Genomic DNA, 25,071 nt, shown 5'->3' with positions numbered 1-25,071 from the left:
ATCTATCAGCCTCCTAAAAGCATGGTGTTATTTATTAATTCCATTTTTAATGGGATGAGACAGGAATTAAGTCATTTTGAAAATACTAATTTTTCTAATAGCTTATCAGTATACTTCCAATAAAACAGACGTAAATTCCTACCATGGGCTAAGCTACCTATGAAATTGTGTGATTAAGCACTTCTGATTCGTAAGGCTGTCAATTGCCTGGTTTTTTTTTTCAGAATAAAACAAACCACTTGCAGGTATTAAAACACAAGGAACACATTGATTCAATTAAAAATGTTTAAGAGCTGAACTGGTACATAAGCAGTTAAAATAGAATTTCAGTGTTAGTTCTTACCACAGTGGATTTAAATAGCAAAGTGGATCAATTTTATTATATCACCTTTGATTTTTATCGCTGCCTCTGGATATGTTTTTATTGTAGTGTTTTCCTTGACTAGCACATAGCTGGTGAATTGCAGCTATGCTCAGGACAGACTTAAGAGAAATTGGTTTGTGTTTTAATGGATTTTTTTTTTTGTCTTAAAGATGTGTATGCAGTGAGTTAATTCAGAAAGTGCTAGTTGTCTTGCCAAAATACCTGTGGTACTGACACTCTACAGTACTCTGAACAACAATACCTAGTGTAAATAACTTCTAAACCTTTCCAAGTGGAGTTACTCATGATTTACTTTGTGTTCAGAAGTGCACTCACAATGTTTGGGCACCAAGAATGCCATTAATAAAAATGTCACTAAAAAATCCCACTGTTAAATATAAATTTCAGTGCATACAGTTTGACTTCATGGGTCTTCTGTTTCTATTGTGCTCCACTGAATATGAAAATGCTCTTTGGGGTGTATCTTGTGAAAGCACTGTGAGCTGGTCATACACCAGTGGCAGCCTCCTGGCAGCTGGCAGCATGCAGGCAAATTTCCTCCTGAATGACATATTTCTCTTCAAATGCTGAGGAAGGGCACCAAAAATTCAGTTTAAAAGACTCTTAAAGGGATTTAAATGTGAAAGAAATAGACAAAGAACAGACTGGGAGCAACAGGAGCAGGTAGTTTAACAGCTGACATCCAAGCGCTGTGTTACCTTGGGGGTGAAATGCCTTCTGGACAGGTTAAATGCTTTTTGTTTGGAACTGAAGGGGAGGTATTTGGACTAAGTCTACAGGTATATGCACTGTGTGCTATTGGGGGAGCAATGGATGCATGATGTGTGTAGTAGCATAGTTGCAGCTCTTGAGACTGGTATTGGAAGTACATGTTAAGTCAGTCAACATTTCTTTTAGTTTTTCCTTTTGAAGTTTATTCAACGAAGTATTGCCAGGTAGCATGTTTGCTGGGCTCACAAGGAAGACCTAATTCCTATCAGCCTGAATTAACAGTTTTGAAAGCTTATCACTGTGCCTCCATACTGTGTTCTCCATTGTTGATTGCATTTGCTCTCTTAATACATACCCATACCTGCAGATTTTCTAATAGCTATTCAGTTCTTTTCACCTGCAAAGTGTTTTACAGAGACATAATCTGTATCTTAAGGTGTTCTGAACACATATTACAATTAAAAGAAGCAAAAATCCTTTGAATGCTTATGAACACGAAGGGGTGCTTTTATGCACTTTGGAAATGGAGTACCTCATTCATTTATGTTCTGTTTTATTCCACTTTTATAATAATCCTGTTTACCTGTAAAACCTTGAAACTTCCCTTAATAATTTTTTGTTCTAGGAATAAATAAAAAAAGAGAGATGCAGATGTTTTATGATAGTTTTGAACATCAAGATTTTCAAAATGGTAGGCATGCATTCCTGCAGCGTGTTTGCAAGAGGAAGGGGACCCTCCTAGAAAGCTGTGTCTCTAGCTGCCTACCAGTTGCCTGAACTGAGTCATGAGTGCCTTTTGACCTCTCCTTCACTCCTACTGCCTCCCTGCTTCTGGTCTTTCCCACTTAGACCTAGCATTTCCCACTGGTTCTCAGCCCCATTTTTTCATTCTACCTTTCTCTAGGTCATGTCAGATGGAGCTAGAGATTTCCATGTGGCTAAAGGCAAACCACATTGGCATTAATGCAGGACTGAGAAAGAACAGAAGGGAGACTATAGACCTTGTTTTCACCAGGGATAAGAGGCCTGGATTATGAACATATTTTTATTTGCTAAATGATCAGTGTTTGATTTCATATGTGGTTCAATGAGGAAAATTACTTTTGGTGTAGACAAACTGAAGAATATATTAAGTACCTGATACTGAATAATTGTAAGAGATGTGATATCATAGATTGGTTAGGGTTGGCAGGGACCTTAAACATCCTCTAGTTCCAACCCCCCTGCCATGGCCAGGGACACCTTCCACTAGACCAGGTTGCTCAAAGACCTGTCCAACCTGGTCTTGACCACTGCCAGGGATGGGGCAGCGACAGCAGCAACCTGGGAAATGCCTGACTTTGCTGCCCATTATTGGATTTTTTTAAAGAGTTGTAAGGTTTGCCCAGCCCTGAGTGGGGTAAGTTAGGCTGAGGAATATTTACAGTTCCCAGCAACTGTGGCAGAAAGGATAAAAGACTTGGCAAAGAAAAATAAAAACCTGGAAAGGGAAAAGTGATGTGTTAGGGGTAGCCTTGATGGCCACCCAGAAAGACGTTAATAAGCAAACTGAAAAAGAAACTGATGAATCTCTACTAGGATTAAGAGCTTACAAAATGAATTGGAAACTGAACACTGGGTATGGTGACAGGCTGAAGAAGCATTGGCTTATGAGAAAAGAATTACAGGAAACCTGTGAAATAGCTTGCAGGACATTTCCCAGGGCGAGAGAGAATTAAGATTAGGAATAGCCCACTGATGAGGAGCAGACCAAGACAGCAAAGCTGGGTTTTCTAGCCTCACTATGGAGGCTGAACTCCTCGATTGAGAAGTCCACTCTTACTAGCCCTGGAAACAGCTGAAAAAGCTAGGACTGATTTTCCTTCCAACCATAAATTTAGGTATATAAGAAGGCTCAATGAGGCTCAATTACATTTCCCTTTGGCTCTTTTAAACACTGGTTACCTTTCTAGAAGATGTGGGAGCCCAAATGTCAGCTCTAAATTCTGAGACAGCACAGCAGAGTGGGGTTATGCCTGACAAAAGACAAGTTTCTGATGTGTCTGGAGACTCTAAACCTCAGCCCACAGCTTGGGTAGAATGTTGATTACCTGTTGATTCCACTCTGACAGATTGTCATGGTATTTGGCACATTACCTTCTGAGATCTTGGGGATAGATCTATTTAAAGGAAAAGCTTGGATAATTCAAATAGGAACAAATGGCGATTCGGACTTCCCATGATGTCCATATGTCTTTTACAATTCACTCCCAAAATTTCCCCATCCGAGACTGTAAATGTAAAACTATGCCCCTTACCACTGGGTGCAAGAGAGGGGATCACCCCAGTCATTCAGGAGTTAAAAGATGAGTATTGTCATCCAGACCCACTCACAATTCTCTGCTATGCCAATTTATAAACCGAATGGAAAATGGCAACTAACAGTTGACTGTTGCTGCCTGAATGCAAACACCAGCCCCTTCACTGCTGCCTTACTCAATATAGCAGAATTGATATCTACGATACAGGAGCAGTGTCATTCAGTATGAGCTATCATAGATGTAAAAGCTATGGCTCTTACAGTACCTATCCAAGAAAATGACCAAGAATAATTTACCTTTATTTGGGAAGCTGATCAAACAGCTAGTTTGAATCCCTACAACCTCATAATTGGTTTAAGGGATGGATCCCCATTTCACAGCTGTCATCTGTGCTGTGTCACTGGGACTCACAGGGTGGTCCCTGGAATTGCCATTATAATTGGTTTTGTATTTTTAATGATAGGAATTGGAATTGTAAGATGCGTAAGATCTTGCCTACTTCCCTGGTTTTCCTCTCTCTTTCCTCCTTTGTGTGTTATGTGAGGATCACCACCAAAAATCAGGAAGATGTTCCTCCAGGTTCTATTATTGTTGAGTCACAGGGTTTCAACCTCCAGAGAGCCTGTGGTTTCTCCTGTCAACCACACAGAGTATTGTGAGGTCACATCCCTGCTCACCCGCTGAGCAGGACAGGACAAAGACGTGAACAGGACAAAGACGTGATAAGTACTCTGTTAAATTACATTGTTTGTTGGAAATGACAAGGATTTTATTTCTGGAACTCAGAGTAAGTGAACACTACTAGTACAAAAGCTGTTCTTCGGCTTTATCCTTGTGTAGTCTCAGCATACAACTTACATAATGTTTAATTTATAAGAGTCCAAAAATTTAGAAAATAAACACATGGGGTTTTTTTTTTATAACTTTCTTAAAATGAAAAGTGAGTTCAATGTGTTATTGCCGCTTCTAGCTGTGCTTACAATCTTATTTCCCTTCCCCACCCTGCCACTGCCTGAAGTGTTCTCAGAGTTATTTTTCCTTGCGGAGTGTTCTGGTGTTTGCAAGAGGTATATTACCAATAGAGTAATAATCCTGTCTTTAGAAAAATACCCATTTCTTCTTACTCTTCTCCCTTGCAAGTGACTAGGTTTGAACATCTATTTTAAGATGCGCAGGGAGTTAGGGTGTTATCAGAGGTCAGACTTCTAAGTGAATTAGGAATTAATCATTGAAGTAAACAATTTTAAACTGTTAGATAAAGGGGAAAACAAAAATCTTTCCTTATGTCGACTGTGAGACAACAAACAGTATGCTGCTGATAGTGACTGTAAACATTATTTGCCCTCTACAGAGCCAGTAGACTTGTAGATTTGTTTTTGCTTATTATTTAGTTATATGTCAGCCTTACCTAGTCTGCATTGTCTATATGCTTATGAAGATGCAGTTCTTTGCAACAGGGACATAGACAAGCAGAATGGAGGGAGCTTCTAGGCTGGAAGGGATCTCTGGAGACCAGGTGGTCCAGCCCCTGAGCAAAGCGGGACCAACTGCAGAGTTGGATCCGGCTTAAAGGTGGACCAAATCACTAAATCACTACTTTGGAGAATCTCTTTCTGGCTATAAAGGTGATGTGATGTATAGAGGGATTCCAAGATTCATCATCTTTAAAACAAGTACTTTGTAATGTAACTGGTGTTGGGGTTACAGGTTCTCAGAAAAACAGGAGATTTCCCATAGGCTTTTTCACATCTTACTATTCTTCTGGGACAGTTCTGTAAAATAGCTTTTATTCTTGTCATAATTTTAGTTCAACAAGGGGTTTTTGTTTGTTTGTTTCCCCTTTTCCCTCAGAGGTGTCTCTGTGCATAGGAAGAAGAAAGAATAGAATAGAAAAACGACCAAAACAAAACAACCAAACTGCAAAAGAAGGAAAGAGAATGAGAAAACATGAGTTTGAAAGGTGCATTTACAAATAAAGTTTGAAAAGACCAATCCAATGATAGGAGGAAGAAATGCAATTGCTGTTACCTTACAATAAAAACTAGTCCTTAAAAAATTAGCACATAGAAGAGGAACACAGATAATAGAACAGTATGTTTAGAAAAGTTTGATAAAAGTGAAAAATAAAATTCTATAAAAGCATAATATAACATTAAATGGGAAGTAAACTGACTGGGGTTTTCTTTGTTCTTTTTTGATCAGTTGGACAAAAAGAACATTCCAGTGTAACTTTGAAAGAAGACACTGAAACTATGGAGACAAATCCATCTGACTCAAGCACCAGGAATGGTGTAGATGCTGAGAAAGAGGATGTTCATGCAGTTAAACAGTTGCCATCTTCCGAAGAAGATGCAGAAGACCACACATCTGAGCCACAGTCTTATGATCTGGGTTTTAAAAAGGTTTTCAAATTTGTTGGGTTCAGATTCACAGTGAAGAAGGAAAAGACTGGAAAATCGGAACCAGTTCAGCTGCTTACTGTGAAAAAGGAAACACAAGCCCCTGAAGGAGCTGATGATCAAAAAGAAGTCAACATAGAAGAAACAGTGATGCCTGAGGATGCGCTCTCTGCAGAAGACACCACCAAAGACACAGTAAAAAATGACAAAACAGAAGATGAATCTCCTAAAACACCAGAAGCAAATGAGATTTGTTCTCAGTCAGCTGCCTTAGCCACCGATACTGCATCACCACTAAGAAAACTTTTTACTCAGGGATGGACTGGATTTAGAAAAAAGAAGAGTTTCAGGAAGCCTAAAGAAGATGAGCTACAGTCTCCTACAAAAGAAGAGGAGCAAGAAAAAGAGGGGGCAACATTAACAACTGAAACCACTGAAAAGGAGGAGAAATCTGAGCTGAAGAAGCAAGATGAAGAGAAGAATGTGACAGCAGTGACTATTGAAGCACGTGAGAAAGAGCAAACTAAAGGTGAAAAGCAGGAGTTAGAAAAGACTGTGGCAGCCACAGGAGTCGAAGCAAGTGAAAAAGAAGAGCTAACTAAGCTTGATGAGCAGGGTCAAAAAGAGGATGTAGCAGCAGCATCTGTTAGAGAAAGTGTGAAGGAGAAAACAGCTGAAGAAGATCAGGAAAGGAAACTGGTGGAAATCTCAGAAGATCTTGGTAAAAAAGAAGAAAAATCTGGAGAAGGAGAGAAAGAAAGTGAAATGATAGAGAAACTGGAAGAAACAGTGTCAGTGGTACCTGTTGTTGCTGACAGTGTGAACGGAGAATTGAAAAGATCCTCAAAAGTCCTACCTGTGGGAGAAAAACTGGAGCTAGTGGAGAAGTGTGAAATAGATGACAGGACTGAAATATCCTCTGAAAAGAAACTTGAAGAAGGATCTTTGGCAACTGAAATTTCCAGTGAACAGCTTAAAAAAAATGAAGGAAGCGAAGCAAATATACCTGCCTTGCTGGGGAAAGAAACACATGAAAAAATGGAGGAAGCAGAATTGAAAATGTCACCCACAGCAGAAGTCATCACAAAAGGAGATGCTCAAGACAGAACCACAGAGAAGAAAGAAAGCAAAGAACATGAGGCAAAATTGACTCCAGATGCTCCTGGATCAAAGTCCTTTTCTATTTCTGAACCTTCAGTTGACACAGAGGATGATCAACAGTCAATCAAACCCACTGATGAAGGCCTACAGGGAAAAACTGGCATAGTTACGACTGATACTATCAAACCAGATGAAATAACTCCTGAAGAGGCAGCTGGAAAGAAGCTTCCAGAAGGTATCACAAATGAAGCTGATCTGCTGTCTTCTCAAGAAAAAAATAAACTACAAGGCAGCCCTTTAAAGAAACTCTTTACAGGTACTGGATTAAAAAAACTGTCTGGAAAGAAGCATAAAGGCAAAAGAGAAGAATCTAAGTTGGGGGAACAGGGTGAGCCAATTCAACATTTATCAGATTCCCCAGATAGCCCAGAAGAACAAAAAGGGGAGAGTTCTGCCTCTTCTCCTGAGGAGATGAATGAAATACCTACTTTGGAAAAACCTGTAGATGGAATGCAGGTTACTGAAAATGAGGATGCTGCAATTTCAGATGTGGAGCGAAAAAGAGAAAGTGTTACACCCTGGGCATCATTCAAAAAGATGGTGACTCCCAAGAAACGTGTCAGAAGACCTTCTGAAAGTGATAAAGAAGAAGAAACTGATAAGACAAAGAGCATTGCAGCATCTGCAACTGAAAACACTGTTGATGAAAGTCAAGGAGAAATAAAAGAAAATGGGGTGGACCAGAAGCCAGAAAAAAACATAGAAGAGCCCAAAAGAAAGGTTGACACCTCTGTGTCCTGGGAAGCTTTTATATGCGTAGGCTCTTCAAAGAAAAGAGCAAGGAAGTCGTCATCATCTGATGAAGAAACTGAACATAAGCTTGGTCAAGAAAGCCAAAAAGTAGAAGAGTCTGGACAGAGCAAAGAAACAGCAACAGATGCAGTTCTTACTAGTTCTCAGGAGAGTGATCAAGGACAAGGGAATTCTTCCCCAGAACAAGCTGGAAGCCCATCTGAAGGTGAAGGCATTTCAACATGGGAGTCATTTAAAAGGTTAGTCACTCCAAGAAGGAGATCCAAAACCAAAATGGAAGAGAAAACTGAAGACTCTGTTGTGGGATCTAGCCTGGAGCATTCAACATCAGATGGTGAGCCTGGAAAAGATGAATCATGGGTATCATTTAGAAAACTGATGCCTGGGCGTAGGAAGAAAAAGTCAGATGGAAAGCCAGAACCAACTCGTCTTAAACAAGCAAAAGAAGACATGGCAGAAATGACTGAAGAAGATCCAGATATTCCAGCTGTTGTTCCTTTATCTGAATATGAAGCAGCAGAGCAGGAGAAAATGGAAGCCCAAAAAGCAAAAGATGCTGAAGCAACAAGAGAACAAGCATCAAAGGATGAGAGAGCAGAAAAATTAGAGGAGACCCTACGAGTTGAGCAAGCACATGAAGGATTGGTACATGCAGTTACTGTTACTGTTGTGGAAGGGGAAAGGGCCATTACCAGTATTGAAGAAAGGTCACCGTCTTGGATATCTGCAGCTCTGACAGAGTGCATTGAGCAGGCAGAAGAAGAGGAAGAAACTGAGAAAATACTTGAATCAGATGTTATTGTGGAAGAAGCAGTTATAGCTGCTAAGACAGTGCCAGAGGCAAGAAAGGATATAAGTGATGACACCACAGCAAGTGAGATAGAGCTAACCTCAGAAGCAGTGACAGCTCTGGAGGAGACAGCAGCAGCTTTATGCACTGAAGAAACAATGGAAATGTCCCTTGCTGAGGAGACAACTGAGATGGTTTCTGCTGTTTCACAGTTGTTAGAAACCCCAGATACTACAGAGGAAGTTACACCTGTACAAGAAGTAGAGGCCACTGAACAAAATTTGAAAGAACTGGACAAACAAACGCAAAAAGTTCTTCATGAAGTTGCTGAAAGAGTAAAGTCAGCAGATGTAGCACAGCTGGTTAGTGAAAGAACTGTGACAGCAACAGTACAAGGGATCGAGGCAGAAGTGAAAGATGATGCTAAAGATGAGAATGTTGTTGGCCAGGGAACTCTTTTGCTTGAACAGTCCTTGGGAAAAGGAGAACATGAGGAGGATGGCCTCCAACCCCAAGGAAGTGCAGGGAACATTCAGAGCCAAAATGGAGTCGAAGAGAGTGTTCTACATGAAGGTTCAGAGAGAAGTGAAATATCTGGTGCAGTGAAGGAAGGCACAGAAGGATATGAAAATGTAGATGTAGTGAGAGATGAAAGCCAGTGGCAGGCATGTGAAGAAGCAGTTGTAGAAGACCATGAAAAAATATCTGAAGTAGAGAGGACAATAGAGGAACCTTCATCAGATGACAGAGAGTTTCACAGCATCAAAGCAGTCACTCCCCAAGAAGAGCCAATTGCAAAGCAGGAGCCTTCAGGACAAGAGAAGCTGCCCATAACAGAGTTGAGAGTAGATGACACAAGAGATGAATATATTCCCAAAGTACAAACTGCAGTAAGTATTACATGTAACACAATGGCTGGTTTGTAAAAGAAAACAATCAGCAAGTGTTAGGTACTATGCCTAATTTAGAACCAGGTTATGGCAATATTACTGTCACAGACCTTCCTTGTGCGGCCTAGGTAACTGAAGTTCATTTCCAGTGAGACACACACACAGATGTCTAGAGACTGGTGTGCAGAGTGAGGTGGATGTGATTCCTACAGAAATAGTGAGAGACTGTGTGCGTGGATCTGAAGGTGCTAAAAAAATTGCCATTAAGGTTCCTGCACAGCACAGCATGATGGAAGATGCATGAATGCTTAAGATATGTATGTGATCCATATGGTACCGTACATGGTGGTATTTTCAGTTGTAGGCAGAGGTACAATTGTAGCTGAGATACTTCTGCAAAGGGAGGAAATGAAATGACAGCACTATCTCCAGCTTTAAATGAACAGGAGTTATTGTGGCTGATGTGTTCCTACCTTCTTCCTGAACTCCCCACCATCTTTCTGGCTTACTCTTGATTTCAAGTACTGTCAGCTGTCCTTTGCTCTAGGCTGCCGATTGTTTAATGAGCTGTGTGTCCTGAGAAACTGGGGTCTTGGTGCCCCACTAATCTCAGTGTCATCACCTCATGCTCTTCCTCATAGCCTTCTTCCTTTTGGCCATTGCTTGTACTTTTTTTACCCAGAACATTTGTGGTACCCTTTTTCACAAGTCTGTTGCAATTCTCCACAGGTGCAGGATGAGACAGATGATGAAATTGCTTCTTTGAAGTTTAAAGCTGAAGAGCCTGTGCAGCTTGAAGGACAGGACAAACCCCTTACTATGGGACCAGAGTGCACAGGAGCAATTGTCACTGTGGTCCCTGTTAAGCCTGAAAGACAAGATGAAATTCCTGACTTAAGCTCAGAAGACCAAGCTTGTACTAAAGGAGTGCCTAGCAGGGTGCTTGCTCAGAGAGAGGAAGAGAAAGATGGTACTGCACTCCTTGGTGTAAAAAGCACAGAAGTCACTGTTACTGAAGTTCCACTGCAGAATGAGGTAAAAACCTCTGCCCTTGCTTCAGAAGCAGCTGCAGATGCTGAGCCAAGTCTGACAGATGGGGCTGTCAGGCACATTACAGCAAAAGGTTCTGTGCCCATCTTAGAGCTGCAATGCAAAGAAAAAACAACTGAAACCCCGAGTGAGGAAACCAAGGGTGGCAAAATGGAAGATGCTATGCTCAAAACTGAAACACACTCAGAGAGCGATAACACTGTCACTGAGGCTCCCACACAGATTGAAGCAGACAGTGCATCTACTTTAACATCAGCATGCCCAGATATCACTGAAAATGGAAGCACTGTCCTCACTGACATAAGCCCTAAGAAATGTGAAACACCAAGCAGTTTTGCTGGAGAAGAGACTTCAGAAAAAGAACAAGAACTTTCAAACACTCAAGATTTTGATAAAGATAATGATGAATATGAGCAATTGGTGGAAAGAACCGAAGAAGTATTGGAATCTGGAAAAGCAGAAGCTGTGAGAGCTGATGCAACTTCAGCTGCTGTCCAGCAAGAGGTTTTAACTGTGCAAGGCAAAGGCTCTGACTCAGCCTTCCTACAAGCTGAAGGCATGGAGGCTCTGAAAGTGCCTGTGCCTGTAGCAGCCACAGCAGTTGAAGTGCATGTCATGGCAGAAAACGTAACACCCACAGATGTGCCAGCTGAAACTGTACAGTCCTTGGCAACCACATCAGAGCAAATGACTTCTGAAGAGCTCCAAATTACTGCTGTTGACTATTCAGGATGGGGGGCTGCAGATCTTGGTAATGCAGAAGCACCTGAACCTCAAGTAAGTCCTGCTTCCATGAATGGACTACCAGAGGAGCAAGAGAGGCCCCAGAGTACAAGGCAACCTGAACAAAATGGTATTCTAAGTGACAGTCTGTCTCTCACCCACACTGAATTTGAGCAGGATGTTGTCCAGTCTGTGACTATAGAGTCCCAGAGTACAAAAATTGTACTGAATGCCATCCACACGGCTGTTCACAAACTTGCAGAAGCAGAAGAGTCAACTGCCTTTGAGCCAGAGCAGCACATGAAGTCCATGGAGAAAAGCTCATTAGATACAAATATATCTGAACTTCTGGAAAGTATGCAGGTGGATCATCAACTTCCAGTAAAAGAGGGAGAGACGGGCAGTAAAGAACAAGAGCTCCAGCAATCAGGAATAGTGAAAACTGCTACCTTAACAGGCTCTGCAGAAATTCATGCAACTGTAGAAAAAACAAAAGACATGCTGTTAACTTCTGAGATGCTGAAAGATGGACAAAGTCAGAATTCTTTATCATTTGTAACTAGGCTCGAAGATGTTTCAAGGGAAAGTGTGAGACTTCAGAAATCAGCACTAGAACTAAGTACTTCAGAAGATTCAACCAAAGATCTCCTAGACATACACCTACCAAAATTAAGGGAAAAAGAGGCTGGACAGATTATGGAAATCCCACATCAACATACAAGTCAGCAGATATGCAGAGAAAGTGAGGAAGACCATCATCACTCACCAGTGGAAGATGGAAAAAGACAGACATGGGAAGATGGTAGTTGCCAGGAAGGAACTTCCTGTGATAGTCCACAAAGTCAGAACTCAGTGGCTGCTGATGCTTTGAATGTAAGTAGTATTTTTTAGACAGCAGTTTCTTTCTTTTTCCAAGATTATTTTGGGTGGTATCTAAAAAGCTGTGTCTTTTTCATTGTGGTAAAAGACAGCTGCTCCCCAGTGTAACCAACAGGCCACAGATCTTGTATTTCTTTTTCTTTTCCTTCCCTTCTCATTTTATTGCCTCTCTCTGGCTACGCAACACTTTATTTTCTGTACAGTTACCTACATCTTAATGGCCTTTGACATGGCCATAGTTTGGGGTGATATTTCTGGGAGGTTGAAAATGTGGTTTCGGTTTTCCTAGTACATACTCATATATGGCACATGTTTAATGTGTGGGATTTAAACCACAAACACGTGTCCTGTCTTGTCAATGCTCTTTTAAGATCTAAAGGATGTGAGTATTGCCTTCCATGGTAAACCTGGGGTGCCTCATGTACCAAAGCTCTTTGCACTTCAGTAAAATCTGAATCAGAAATTAAAGGTGCATTCTCTTCTGAGGGTATTTACTGCACTTGCTTCACTAAGTCATGAGACCTTTATCTCTATCTTTGAGAACTGCTTGGAAAAATAAGATTTTCTTGGGAGAGTAAGTTGTCATTAATAAAGCATTTTTTACTATCATCTTTCTTTCAGATGTGCTAAACATCCGTGTGGCATTTGGAGAGACGAGAACAGTCCTAGAGAACAACCGACAATCCTGTGATAAAACCAGGAGCTTTATTCACTACCTTTATTCTTGGATGTTAACGTCCGCTCTTTCGAAGACCTTACCTTCTTTGTCATTTCTATTAAAACAACGCCTTTTATGTTGGCTATGTCCACATATGTGTTCCATTCAAAGGTCATTTGCCTCTACCCCAGAATACACCATTTAAACCAGAGATGCACAACTGAGTGAATGGACAGACCACTAAAATTTGTGCCACAGCTGTTACTGTCCCCTCACTTGATGTGTGCCCTGTCTGTCCCATCTCCTTGAATCCCTTCAGTTCCCTGGACCCTCCTCCTTCTTTCTTTCTGCAGTCTCTCTTGCCCCCCCACACGTTCCGTAGCTGCCTTGATTTGACCAATGAGTGGCTGTAGATGCTGCTTGACTTTTATGTGAGGGGAAAAAGGAGGGCTGACTGATGAGAACATGTGAGACTTCTGGCCAAGTAGCAGACATGTCTATCAAACAGTAGGAACTGGATCACGCACAAATTCTTGAGCAAGATGCTTAAGATTGCTGCCTTTCAGGCCCATTCAGGTATCTCTATCCATCCTTCAGTTGTATTTGTGCAGGCCTGATTCAGTCAGAAATTACTTCTACAGTGTAGCTTGAAAGGAGATTGAAATTACTTCTACAGTGTAGCTTGAAAGGAGATTGATAATACCCTTCTTCTGTTGTTCCAGACTTCAGGTCTCAGGACTGGACTGTAATGTGTTGAGTATTTATATGTATGTCTTAAACCCAGTTCTGATTTTAATGTAGAACTATGATACTTCTGTATTATTTAGGCATACCCTTAAATGAATTTTGTAGAGTAGCCTGGAGAGGAAATTGATACCATTGGAGTGGAAATTGATAACACATTGTTTCCTATTTATTGTTCCAGGTTCTTCCCCTTGTAAAATCTCTCAAAAACTTGGCTGTCTTGCTTTGAATATTTATATGTATATCCTAAACCCAGTTCTGATTTTAATGTAGAGCTATGATATTCCTAAAGACAAAAGGAGAGCCCTGACCTGTGTTAGATCCACCGATCACTTCTGCTTGCAGTCCTCTCTTGTTTCTGAGAACCCTCCTGACTGACCATTTCTCTGTCATCTTGCTCATGTATCACAACCTTCAAATTGTAGCCTTCTCATTCCAGGGCCTTATCATTTCTGGTCACTGCCCCATCCAACCCCAAGCTTTTCCCTACACTTAAACCATCTAACATCCCTCCTTATTTCTTGCCCAAGTCCTGCCTGAACCTCTTTCCCATTGCAGCATTTCCTGAGATTCTTCATGCTCCTGTCAATTCCCGGTCTTCATAGAGGGCAGAGTAGGAAGGAGGGTAAGGGCTTAGTGATGAATTCTGCCTTGGATTGCAAAAAAACTTGTGAGACTGTAGGTGTGCTGAGATCTTAAAAACCTTTATGTAAGTTGGATTGGACTTGACAATAGCTGGAGACCAGAATGAACAGGAAAATTTAAAGATGGAGAGAAGTCCTAAGACCAAGAGTTGTGGGAAGTCTGTCCCCAACAGGAGCTGGTCCTCTCTTTTGTTGTTTACATTAAAATCAAACATGGGGTACAAGTCACTACTTTCAGCTCTGATTTCTAAAGTGAAGGTTACAAATCGCACTTTGTGAAACCGATGCCCATCAATTTGAACAATAGCTCACTATCCTACCTGTATAGTAATTTATTTTAAAATCAACTTTTAGTGTACAAATGCTCTTGTTATGGCAGGTGCTTGCCTCTCCTCAGGCTGCACATACAGCAAGCAATGTGACTGATTGCACTGGTGTGATTGCACCATCTGGTGCTGCCCTGTGTGGAAGCATCAAAAGATTTTTCCTTACCTCAGAGCAAATTACATAAATACTTAAAGCCAAACAATGTGGTTTCAAACAATCCAGTCTATCTCTGTCCATCATTAGTGGCAGCTTTCCCCTAAAGCTTTGGGCAATTCCAGCAACCTTGGTTTCCACAGGTTGGCTTGCAAGTTAATCATGCTCTTAATAACACCTCACAAGTGCAAACTTGGCTGAATTTGTACAAATTGTACACCTATGTACGTTAAGCCATATTGCAGTAACTGCAGCAGGTAAAACAAAGTAACAGTAGCATGACCTGTGTAATCCTGATTCTTATGTTTGTAGCTCCAAAGCTGTTAATAATATGTAAAGTTAATTCCTGTCTGAACCTCATTTAAATAAAGCTAGTGTTACCACAATGTAAATGTCTGTTGGTAGTAATTGGATAGGTGAGTGCTTTAACTTGCCTGTTTTCTCTATTAATCCAGGGCCTAGGTAAGCAATGCAACAAACTTAACGATAAAACAAATACAAAAGCTGCTTCTTATAACTGACAGCTAAATAAATACTGTACCTGAAACTACACTAGTGATGCAGGGAGCATGCCTCCACATAAAGATACTACCTTGTTCCAGCATATTGCTTTGGCCTCTGAAACTCTCATTTGAGACTGTGACTTCTGGCTTGTGCTTAAAAGCTTGAAGCTTTCTCTAATCCAGTGTATTGGGTTACCAAATTTGATTTTATGTTTTTAAGGTAGATTTTCGTTGATTAAATAAAATACAACTACAAATTTGTTCTAATGTGTATATGTGGTGTTTTTTCAGCTTGCTTACTGTAAATTATTTTCTGATGGTTACTTCATCTTCAGAGAGTTAGATTTGCTCCTGACACTTCATTGGTGACTGATGTTCAGCTCTTGATGTGAATTAAAGGAACTGATTACAGAATTAAACTGCTTCTAGATTTCTATGAAATATGCATACTTCACAAGAAGTAATAAGAGTAAGGTACTTCAGAAGTCTGTTAAGAAAAAAAAAAACCCTTTAAATTCAAGATAGATAACAGTATTCAGTGAGACAGAACGAAAAATTAGTAAATCATATACTTTGCTGGTACAACTGAAGTATAAAAAGAACCAGCAAAGCAAAAACATACATGTCACAAAAAAATCATAGAGTAGTAGATTATGGCCCTCAGGCCCATAACTGGTATCTTCTAGCTTAGCCAGCATATACTCCTCATGGCACCAAAAACCCAGAGGTACTTGTGATTTATGTTTACAGACCTTGGACTGAAATTTTTCCAGCCATCTATATTCTGTGGCTAAGGGTGTTTAGCATCATTTGTACCTCAATAGACTTTCATAGATTCACACCTGAACTCATTTTATAAAGCTACATGTATCTGCAACCACCTGCACTGATTACAGCAAACAAAGGGATGTTGAAACATTGCAGGATGCTTTGCCCCTTGCTTTTATATTGCATCAAATAAATTGAAATTATTATGATAATTATATGAAATAAGTTGCTGCAGGCAACTTATTTCACTGTCCAACTGGCATCTACAGGTAGGGATCCAACCAGCATCTCTGTCAGACTTTACACTCAAGGCACACAACCTCTGTCAGTCTTCTGCAAGGCTTATGCATTTGTACTATCTTGTTGCTCGTTAACATGAAGTCCCTAAATAGCCATCAAATTGGACGCCAAGCTTCTTACATCCCAGGAAGGTTTTTGTGCTGTTTTCTCTTCTGAAATGCTGGTTTATTGGCAACAGTTCAAGTATCTTGCCTATTAATTCAAGCTATAGAAGTGAGTCTGGCTCTCCCATTCAGATCTAGAACATATGGGAGGCAGCTGTGCTTGTTGTGGAACCTGCACAGCTTGGATACAGCAAGTGCCTAGGGATGGGCAGGCAGTTTGCCAAAAGTGCAGAGGTTTCCTGAAATGGTCATATCTGGGTGCCGGACATTTGTCATTCACGCTGCCACATGGGAGGGGAGCAAGCCTGAGGAGGCTGATGGCCCTGCAAGGAAGGATGTGGTTTGGAATGAGGAGCAATATGGATCAAATGGCCAGTGGGATTTACAGCATAGTTTGGAGGTCTGATTTGAGTGAAATGGATGAAATGTGGTGAAAGAGGGTGACTCTATGAACATGATGCTGCTAAGATGGAAGCCTAGCCACAACAATACTAGTACCCAATTTAGGGCTCATGTCATTTCTAGTTCGACATTAAACTTAGTCTTTACAAAAGTAAGAATGAAAGATAAGGGATAAGGCTGTAGTAAAGTCCTGTGTCTGTTCTGCTCCAACATCCTCTTGGAAAAATGTTGACCCTTTAAAATAGTAAGAACAGTTTTAAAAACTGTCTTCTATTCCTCCTTGAAAATGACATCCATTCCCAGAGCTTGAAAAACTCACACATCTCAGTCCTTAGTGCAAGGACTGGTAATAAAATGAAAGTAGAGAAGAAGTCCAATATGCCATGGAGTTGCTTCCTGGGCATGGTCTCTGTGAAAAGTCCTGTGGCAGCTTGACTGTGTTTGCATGACCTACACTACAGATACGTCTCTGCCCCTCTGAGAAAGTCACCAGACTATAAAGAAAAAACAGCAACATGCCTTTTTGTCTAAGCAGCTAGACAAGACAGAATTGTAAAAAAATTGCAAGGCATTTACAAGCCAGCTGCTCTTCTGGAAGGCAGGCATCCCAAGAAGCCTTCAGGAAGCAGCCTGCCAGCAATCCCTGCCTCTTCCCCAGTGCTACTGCTCCCCTGTCACCATTTTCTGTGGCCCCTTGGTTTTGCAGTGCTATGGCCTTCTGTCTGCTGCTTGAACTATCTGTCTCCCTGCTCAGTAAGCAGGCTCCTTGTGAACTTTTAAAGTAATTTCTGGGAGATTATCAGCACACAGTCCCAGGGTCAGCAGAACATTGTCAGCGGTGCCTGTCATTTCTCACAGAAACAACTGTATGAAGCAGAAAACCTGACACACAACCACCTGTACTAACACTTTATCCTGAGGCTCACAAACTCCAGGACAGAGAGAGGTGATGCTCAGCCAGTATCTGAGAACAGCTACCTGTATAGTGTATGCCCAGGGCTCCAGGGTATCCAGACCCAACGCACCCCAGGGTCCCAAGCTATCTCTGCCCCATGCAGCATTAGGTACAAATATGAGTTCACACACTCATGCATCTGGGCCCAGCCACCAGCACTAGGATCACCTCTTCTGCATGCTAAGACCCCCTGGCAAGACATCAAGGCAGGAAGGCAAACATGAGAGGAGGCTGACCACAGGATTTCAAATTCACTTGCTTTTGTATTTTAAGAGGTGCCTGGAAAAAGTGAAGGTATTAAGGCTGTCTCACTATAGTGAAGGGGATGGAAAGTTATATACAGCTCTGAGGGGGAAATGCTGGCCAAACTGAGATACTGACTGGAAAGGCAGTCTTCCCACAGTCCCTAGCACCAATGTGGGTGTTTGTTTAGGAAAAACTTTTCTTAGCCCAAATACATTGGGTCTGGGGGTTTTTTTATTTGTTTAACTCCCAGATGGTGTTTTCACTGTCATTTCATGTGAGCAATTAAGAACTACAACCATGACCTGCCCATTATTTTAGTGCTGACACAAACTCTTCTAAACATTAGCATTATTCTCTTTGGTATAAGTCTTCCTGCTGGGAAAATGCTTTTATTGGACTTTTGCGTAATCTGTCTTGATCCTGCAATTGCGTTCAGGCTTATATATCCTCTCTCCTCCCCACAGTAGAGCCAGTTAATGCTTCACAGATGCAGGGGAGGAACCCACATCAGTAAGAATTGTGTGGCAAAGGCTGGGCATATTTCTTACAGTTCTTAATACAAAAGTATATTTAATTAAAAAAAAAAACCAAACAACAACAAACAGACAAATCCTTTTAGCCAGCATTGATAACAATTGGTAGAAGTAGGCTCATGTTCACTATGGCAGCATATTGACTATGTTGAAATTGCTATTTTGTTTTCTTTCACTCATAACCAATAGTTCATGGAAAGAATAGATGCAATACTTCTTTCTGTAATCACTTCTTGATGTGCCTCAAGGCTCTGGACATCCTGTTGTTTATTACTTATTTATTTTTTCAATAAAAGAGACATCACGTCTTTGCTTTCTTGTTAAGAGCTTGGGTCACTGGGGAGCATCTAACCTTACAATCTAAGCACCAGAGATGATTTTGCTTAAAACTTCAAAACCTCCTATTTTTGGTTGTGGCTTAATGTACAGGAGGGCAGTGGTGATGTGCTAAGGCAAACCAACCTGTTACGCTGCTGGATCATAATATAAAAACCATGAACCTTGGCACATCCCTGAAAAATAACGTAATCCTGCTTGAATTTTGAGTTGTAAACTGTGCAAAGTATTGATTTATTGCCCCCACTGAGTGGCAAGGTACAACTAGCAGGGAAGTGGCAGTGAGTGGCACTGACAACATGCAGGGAAGCAGAAGAGCACAGCTGGAGAAGAACTGCACGAGCAGAGAAACATTCACGCAGTGATGTAAGATTTCTGTTACTGGGAACAAAACTCTTTGTTATGATCAACTTGGCTCTAGAAGAAAATCCAAGAGGCTCCACAATCTGTTGCAAAACCAGAAAAAGCTTGAAATGAGTTATAAAAAAAAGAAAGCACTTTTAATTGAACATTAATTTGAGACCTGTTTGCAGCAACACAAGAAAGTAAAATAGGTCATCCAAGGCAGCTGGGGGAAGCAGAATGGTAGGCAACAAGCAAGAGCTTCTTGGGGGCTGCATATCCCACTCTGCACAGATAGGTGAGAAATGGAAGGGGAAAGATGGGATCTTGATTCCTTATTCTCTACGCTTTTTCCTGTAGCCAGGAAATACACTTTACTGGCTATGGAGCTTCCATTCTATGTACTGGGTTTTTATACTCTCTGTCCTCAAGCCAACTGCATTTTAACCAGATACACTTTTCCAGAACTTGGCCCTGCTGTGACCATGGGCTCCTCCCAGGCAGAAATGTTCTGAACCACTCACTGCCATGTGCAAACCCCCATAATTGAAAAACCCCCACCCACCACCTCAAAAATCCTACACAAACCAAGGAAACCACAACAAACAAAAAAAGCCCCAAAGTGAATTTCCCTCTATATGCAGTATGGAGAAAACTATCTTGATAACAAATAAAGTCCATCAATAAACTGCAGCAGATAAATGCTTTCTGGCCACAGTGGCATCTCTGTGATGGAGTCCTTTTCAAAGAATATGTTCATACATATGAAAACTTGAAGTAAGAATATCTTCAATTTAAAGGTAAGTTCATATCTTTAAAGTAACACTTAGCAATGAACCAAAGATGCTGCGAGGCTAGTGCTTTCCCTTTCTGCTGAGGGAAAGGGAGAATAGTTTTTAAAATTTGCTGAAAGCAAGAAATACAAAAGTATCTATTAGTACATGATTAGTACAACTAATTATGATGTGTGAAGTGTAAAGTTGAGTGCTCAGTTTTCCCCCTAATTACCTATTTAACTAAGTAATAGAAAGGAAGACACCAGAACTGGCTCCTACTCTAGATACAGGACACAGATCAAAGTTTAGAAGGTTATGTTTGAATTTTAAATGAGATAGACTGAAATATTAATGATTCTTTAGCTCAGAAGAGTTTAAAGTAGACTCAAAAAAGTACTGAAGTTAGCCTGTCTTAATGTTCCATGGAAAAATCTACACTTGTTTCTGATCCTCTTGTGAGCTGAAAATATAACCAAACAATGTGGAGCAGAGTGTCTATAAAGGGAGAAGATACTCTGTTTTTTTAAGCAGAGAAAATTAAACAGATGGAGTATAGTGCTGATGTTTGGAGAATTAATGCTTCTTACCCCTCTTATAAGGTGGTGCTCCAGGCTGGAGGACCATTTGTATACTCTGTATGCGTGCATCCATGTACGCTCCCACTGGCAGGACATGCTCAGGCTCTGTCTCCTCTCTGGACCTGGGGACAGGGTCCCCAGCCACACTGAAGCCTAGGGTTACTTCCCCTTGTCCTTTCACTTCCCTGCTGTAGCTGGAACACAGCGTGCAGGGAAATGCTGGTGTTTCCGCCCTGCTGAAGTTTCTCTGTCACCTGTTTGTCAGATCATGGGTCTCTCAGGGTTACTGCCAACAGTAACACTAACACCCCCTTGAGGCTCATTTTCCCTTCCTGTCCTGTTCACCTCAGGGCTGGGGGACCTGTCATGTTGGTATTCCAGGGGCTGCTTGCTGAAGAGGCTGGTCTTTCCTGCTTCAACACCTTCCCCTGACTCCAGCATCTCTTTCTGCAGGAACCAGATGCTCAGATCCAGAGAAAGGTTTCTGTTTCACCACAGAGGCAAGAATTTCAAGAACAGTGATACATCCTGGAGTTCAGGAAACTATCTTGCTCTGTCTCCCACCTTTCAGAACATCTATTCCTACATACATTCGTATGTACCAATGTATGTATGTATCTACATATCTATATGTCTATATGTCTATAATTACCTCAAGGTGCTTACAGTGGGAAAGACAGACAGTCATCCAAGGCCCTCCCACAGGTCTTTCCATAGCAAAGTGTCCTCACCAAGCTGCTGAACAAGGGCAGGTCAGTGGCAGTGAAAGTGTTATCTTCTGCCTTCTGAATCGTTGAGTGGTGCCAGCACACTGGCCTGGTCCTCGTCAGCCCTGCATGGCAGGTGTGATGGTATAAGAAACTTTTTCTCATCACTGAAGATGTGAAAAGGTCCCCCCTTGTGCACCTGCTTCTGCAAGCCTCAGGACTTTGTGCTTTCGGATCTCTGCAGCCCACCGTGGAAAGGGCTCTGCTCTCTGGGGCAGGCCTGCTGCTAAGCAAAGTGCTTTCTGCCCTCTTTGGCTTCCCAGTGCAGCCTCTCGGAATAGCAATGCTGTCACAGGAACAAACACTCCTTGGGGTTCTCAGTGCTGGCCCCTGCGAAGGGCAGCGGGACAGCCAGCCAGGACTCCCGTGTGATTGTGCTGGTGTGACTGCACCATCTAGTGCTGCCTGCTGCAAATTCACCAGACAAAAGGAGACACAGCTTTTTGGTTTATCACCGGTAGGCGTGGATTGCACCCCAAATGCATTTAGGACCAGACTCCCTGTTTCATAACACCTCAAAAGCTGGAGAGATGATTGGCATGGCAAAATCAGCAACTTCCAGCTGTTGCTTTCCCATACAGGTGAGCTTCCATCCAACTTGAACAGCTGTTACAGAGGAAAAAGCATGACCCAGCACTAGCTTGCATCAGTGAAGTGTGAGCACAAGATATACATGTGAAATAATGAGCTGCCTCAGTGGTCTTTGCAGAGAAACGCAGATTTAGTTCTAGATTGCCACCTGTAATCAGTACTAGATTGAATTAAGTCAGGAAACAAGACAGCAGCAGAAATGGGGCCCAGACTCACAGAGGTAGCTTGCTCAGCTCCTGCCCAAGCACTGCCCTGAGGCAGAGCTGCTGCATGTGCCTGATGTGAACTGGGGGCAGCGCCTTTTGATTGCGGAAGGAAGATCATGTACACTGGGTACAGAGACCACAAAGAGGGAAGGCCTGCTGCCTCTACACCTGTGCTAGTTTCTGATAGGCATAAAAGTCTCCAGAACTACTTGCAACAAGACACATGAAAGTTATAGACCAGACTTCTGAGCTGGAAGGGTGGAATACACAAGGTTATCCCAAAAAGCTTTCAGAAGTGTATCCACCATGAGCTGGGCTGCTGATGCTTTCCTGCTTCCTACGGTGGTATAGGAGACACCTTCAGCATGATGGAAAGGAAGCAAAGGGAACACTGGAATTCTTAGCCTTAGCCAGGGTTAGGTGGTAATATCTTCTAAGAGGTCCTCCAGTGTATGTTTGCAGATATACCAGTATATGCCACAAATTATAAAAAGCAGAGGAAAACCTCATCTAAAGTGAATGTAGTGGAAAAGAACTACCCTGTCTCTATGCAAAAAGGAGAAAGCAAAACGGGAAAATAGAGGAGCACGTGCATTAATACTGAGCATAAGTCATTATGGAAAATACGTTTAGATACAGAGCAATTTTCAAGTCAGTTAGATGTGCTGACAATACATTTGATTTACAAAAAAAAAAAACCTTATTTACAGCAACAGGCTGAGTTTGCCTCATCGACTTTTCATTATCGTCCTCTGGGATCCATATCAGGGGGTGACAGTGACACAGTATCACTTAATGAAGTAGTGACTAAGGCAGAGTCACAGACCATGTGAGCTCTGGGAGACCCACATCTATCAACACTGACCCTACACCATGAATATGCAGGAAACCAAGGTAGGAGCTTGATCCTGTGCCAGTCCAAGCAGCTGCTACTTGCCCTCCTGGGGACTGAAGTACCAAAGTGATGGTGGCACCTAATGACTACTGCTTTACAACATTGACACAGGAGCCCAAATGTAGTTGGTAGATAAGGACACTTGCCAAGGACAGCCTTCACTTAGCAAAAAATTAGCCATAACTGTAGGTGTCAATAGGCAAGTCACTACTCACCCACTGGCCCCACGGCTATATTATTTCTGGAGAAGAGAAGGCTGCATGGAGACCTCATAGCAGCCTTCCAGTATCTGCAGGGGGCCTACAGGGATGCTGGTGAGGGAGTATTCATTAGGGACTGTAGTGATAGGACAAGGGGTAATGGGTTGAAACTTAAACACCAGGGGTTTAGATTGGATATAAGGAAGAAATTCTTTACTGTTAGCGTGGTGAGGTACTGGAATGGGTTGCCCAGGGAGGTAGTGAAGGCTCCAACCCTGGCAGTGTTCAAGACCAGGTTGGATGAAGCCTTGGGTGATATGGTTTAGTGTGAGGTTTCCTTGCCCATGGCAAGGGGGTTGACACTAGATGATCTTAAGGTCCTTTCCAACCCTAATTCTATGATTCTATGATTCTATGACCAGCACTCTACCTGACATTACTCTTAGGTCCTCACAGTAGGTGTCTCCAGCTTTCATGATCCCAGCACCGGAGGCAGATAGGATGAGGTCTGCTTTCATCTGACAGGGACTCCAGTACACGTTTTCTCTCCTACCTCAAGTCTTAAACACATAGTCCCAGCACTCGTGTAGCACACGCTCCATTGGCTGAAAAGCTGGAAACGTTACTATTTCCACAAGAGGTCACTGTGGGGCAGCGCATCGGTGATGTCTTAAGAGTTGATGGCTTTACTGAACCTGTGAACAGGCCATAAACGCTCGCTACAGCGTACACATGGTCAGCTGTGGTAGAGGTACCAGAACAAGAGAAACATAGGCCTTGTCACGAATTCATCTTTTGAGGAGTCAGAAGGATAGGTGGGAGAAAACCAGCCCTCGATAGAGTGCTACAAGAAATCCAATGGTTACCTCTGCCTCAGAGTAAGAATAGAATTAGGTGCTGTGCTAGAGATGTCAGGATCTTGGAGAGCACATATTCCAGGATTTAGTATAAAAGCCTGACCACTCCATAGCTTACTACAGAAAAATGCCATCTGGGAATGGACCCTACAAAATAACAAGGCCCCCAGAGCTGTTAAAGAAAACCACAAATGTTTATGTCACTGGGACTCATCCAGCCTACATATCCCCTCTCACCGTATGCTCAGGTGGAGAGAAGGGATGTTAATGAGGACTAGAGCAATAGTGGCTGTCTGGATCCATGCAACATTGCATCACTTTGGCCTCCAAATCACAGGAGAAGTTTGTGTAAGAGTGCAGTCATATACAACATAAGACTACTATTATAAAATTATTTTTTTAAAAAACCCAAACCAGCTGGTTTTGAATAGGGAACCAGAGATTATGCCTTTCCAGGAAGAGTGTGAGACTGAGAAGTGGGTCATTGTGAGGTCAAATAGACTTCCCCTTCTTGTAAAGCTCTGAAAATCCATAAGAGCATGAGTGGGTTTTTTTTTCATGGTAAGCATGGAGTGTCTTGCTCCCAAAGGATTTTGCACTTCAGTGAAATCTGAATCAGAAAAGATGACAGGTAAAGTCTCTCCCTAGACTATTTTACTGCCCCTGCTTAACTGAGACCTTTTTTACCTCCACCTCTGAAAACTGCTTGGCAAAATAAGGTGGTCTTGAGAGAGTAGTAATTAATAAAGCATTTCCAGTTGTCTTCTTTCTGTCAGACGTGTGAAGCGTTCACATGTGATTTGGAGAGATGCCAGTCTTGGAGAAAAACTGGTAAGGCTGTGGCAGAGCCAGAAGCTTTATCAATAAGGCTGCTTTTTTGGAGTCTTTTGAAAGACTTCACCTCTTTGTCATGGTCATTAAAAAACAATGCCTTTAATACTCAGTGTGGCCACACATGTGCTCCATGCAAAGGTGTACACAACTGACCCAAGGTAGCAGCAGATATCTCAGCTAACTCCCCTCACCTCCTTCTCCCCTTTCCTATGAGGAGATGGGGACAGAAACAGAAGCATCTCCTGCACATGCTCTCAGGCAAAAGGGAAAACTGAAGCTGAGGGAAGACAAGACCAAGAAAGAAGGAGAGA

At 42.0% G+C, this 25,071-nt stretch overlaps 1 protein-coding gene across 1 annotated transcript in view; it reads left to right on the top strand.

Annotated features, from left to right (window-relative positions):
* Window positions 1-15,330, top strand: part of AKAP12 (A-kinase anchoring protein 12) — a 32,617-nt gene extending 17,287 nt beyond the window's left edge. Inside the window, exons 3-5 of the mRNA XM_034061107.1 lie at window positions 5,599-9,389; window positions 10,119-12,035; window positions 12,663-15,330. Coding sequence (XP_033916998.1) covers window positions 5,599-9,389; window positions 10,119-12,035; window positions 12,663-12,671 — 5,717 coding nt within the window. The 3' untranslated portion in view covers window positions 12,672-15,330. The remainder of the gene's footprint in view (window positions 1-5,598; window positions 9,390-10,118; window positions 12,036-12,662) is intronic.
* The last annotated feature ends 9,741 nt before the right edge of the window (window positions 15,331-25,071 follow it).

Source organism: Melopsittacus undulatus, chromosome 3, assembly GCF_012275295.1.
Source record: "Melopsittacus undulatus isolate bMelUnd1 chromosome 3, bMelUnd1.mat.Z, whole genome shotgun sequence".
Classification (NCBI taxonomy): domain Eukaryota; kingdom Metazoa; phylum Chordata; class Aves; order Psittaciformes; family Psittaculidae; genus Melopsittacus; species Melopsittacus undulatus.
Note: the sequence above shows the minus strand (reverse complement) of the source record. Positions and strands in the feature narration are given on the sequence as shown.